We start from the raw sequence: 1519 nt of genomic DNA on the forward strand, positions 1-1519 counted from the left end.
AGAAGCATTTGAAAACAATTTAAAAAACCATTATTGTTATTCCACTTATTAATGTTCTTTCCCATTTAACAGAGTTGTTTTAGTTTAAATTTTTTAAAATTATTATAATCTTAGATTCTTCCTCTCTAAAGACACACATTTTCACCTTTTTCCTCTTACTCCAAACTTCTACACAAAGACATACTCCCACAATGCTAGACATGGCAACCATGAGTACCATCCTATATTCCACTTTCTTTGGTACAAAACAAAATCAATAGCAAATTATGGTCGCTTCTTAAAAGTCTAAACTAGGCCGGGCACGGTGGCTCACATCTGTAATCCCAACACTTTGGAAGGTCGAGGCGGGAGGATCACCTGAGGTCAGGAGTTTGAGACTAGCCTGGCCAACATGGTGAAACCTCATCTCTACTAAAAACACAAACATTAGTGCATGCCTGCTAGTCCCAGCTACTCAAGAAGCTGAGGCAGGAGAATCGCTTGAATCCGGGAGGCAGAGGTTGCAGTGAGCCAAGATTGCACCACTGCACTCCAGCTTGGGTGACAGAGAGAAACTCTGTCTGGGGGGAAAAAAAAAAAAGTCTAAACCAAATAATTGCTTGGATAAAGGATCTGATGACCAAACAGTTTCCAGTTGCTCTGGGTGGTTGGGTCTCACGGATAAAATCTTATCTGTAAGCGAGAAGGCGAACTCAACATTTAATATAATGATCATTTGCGGGTTTGCACTGTCGACTGTCGTCCCGGCTTACCTTGGAACAGGTCTGAAATACTTCCGCATGGTAATCACGGCCTTGCTCCTCTGTCAGCTCCTTTAAATCATGCCCAGAAGAAAACACAGGCCCCTCAGCTGCAAATGTTTCCAATTGAGAAAAGAAAACAAAAAGATGTAAACACCCAGAGTTGGACAGTTAGTTCCCTTCCTTGTCTACTGAATAACTTCAGCAAACTTTCACTTAGAGCAAGTTAATGGCCTAATTTTGAGAAGAATAATTCCAGTTTGATGGAAAAGTTCCAGCCAGAAGTTTGTGATGAAAAATGCAAGGTGAGGCATTTTTTAGGTGCCTAGGTGTCCTAAAAGTCCTTGATGGAAAATGATAGAAATACACAATTACATAAGGAGAAGGTTCAGTTACCAAGGCAAAGGTATTTTATACAGAGCCTTTATTTGGGGACTCGCTCTGGCCTGAGTGTATTGAGTCACACAAGCTCATCAAAATCCCCCATGCCGAAGGCAGTGTCCATGTCATTTCGTCTACAAGTGGTGGCCAACCATCATGGCTGAACTGGGAGGTGAGGGTAGGGAGAGACCTCGGAAGCCTTCTGGTCTTCATTTTACAGATGAGGGGTCATAGGATGTGGCTGCTATCACTGCTGTCATCAACAAGAAAATGTCATCCTACTGATGAGCTGATAACATTTTCTCATACTTCCCTTTTGTTGCTATTGTTGTTGCTGGAGACAGAGTCTTGCTCTGTTGCCCAGGCTGGAGTGCAGAGGCACGATCTTGGCTCACTGC

General features: G+C 42.7%; 1 protein-coding gene across 1 annotated transcript in view; it reads right to left on the bottom strand.

Moving 5' to 3' along the window:
* ECHDC3 (enoyl CoA hydratase domain containing 3) overlaps positions 1 to 1519 on the bottom strand; it is a 27102-nt gene that overhangs the window by 19982 nt on the left and 5601 nt on the right. The window contains exon 3 of the mRNA XM_011974945.1: positions 753 to 850. Within this exon, the coding sequence (XP_011830335.1) occupies positions 753 to 850 (98 nt within the window). The remainder of the gene's footprint in view (positions 1 to 752; positions 851 to 1519) is intronic.

This window comes from Mandrillus leucophaeus, unplaced genomic scaffold (genome assembly GCF_000951045.1).
Source record: "Mandrillus leucophaeus isolate KB7577 unplaced genomic scaffold, Mleu.le_1.0 Scaffold15, whole genome shotgun sequence".
Classification (NCBI taxonomy): domain Eukaryota; kingdom Metazoa; phylum Chordata; class Mammalia; order Primates; family Cercopithecidae; genus Mandrillus; species Mandrillus leucophaeus.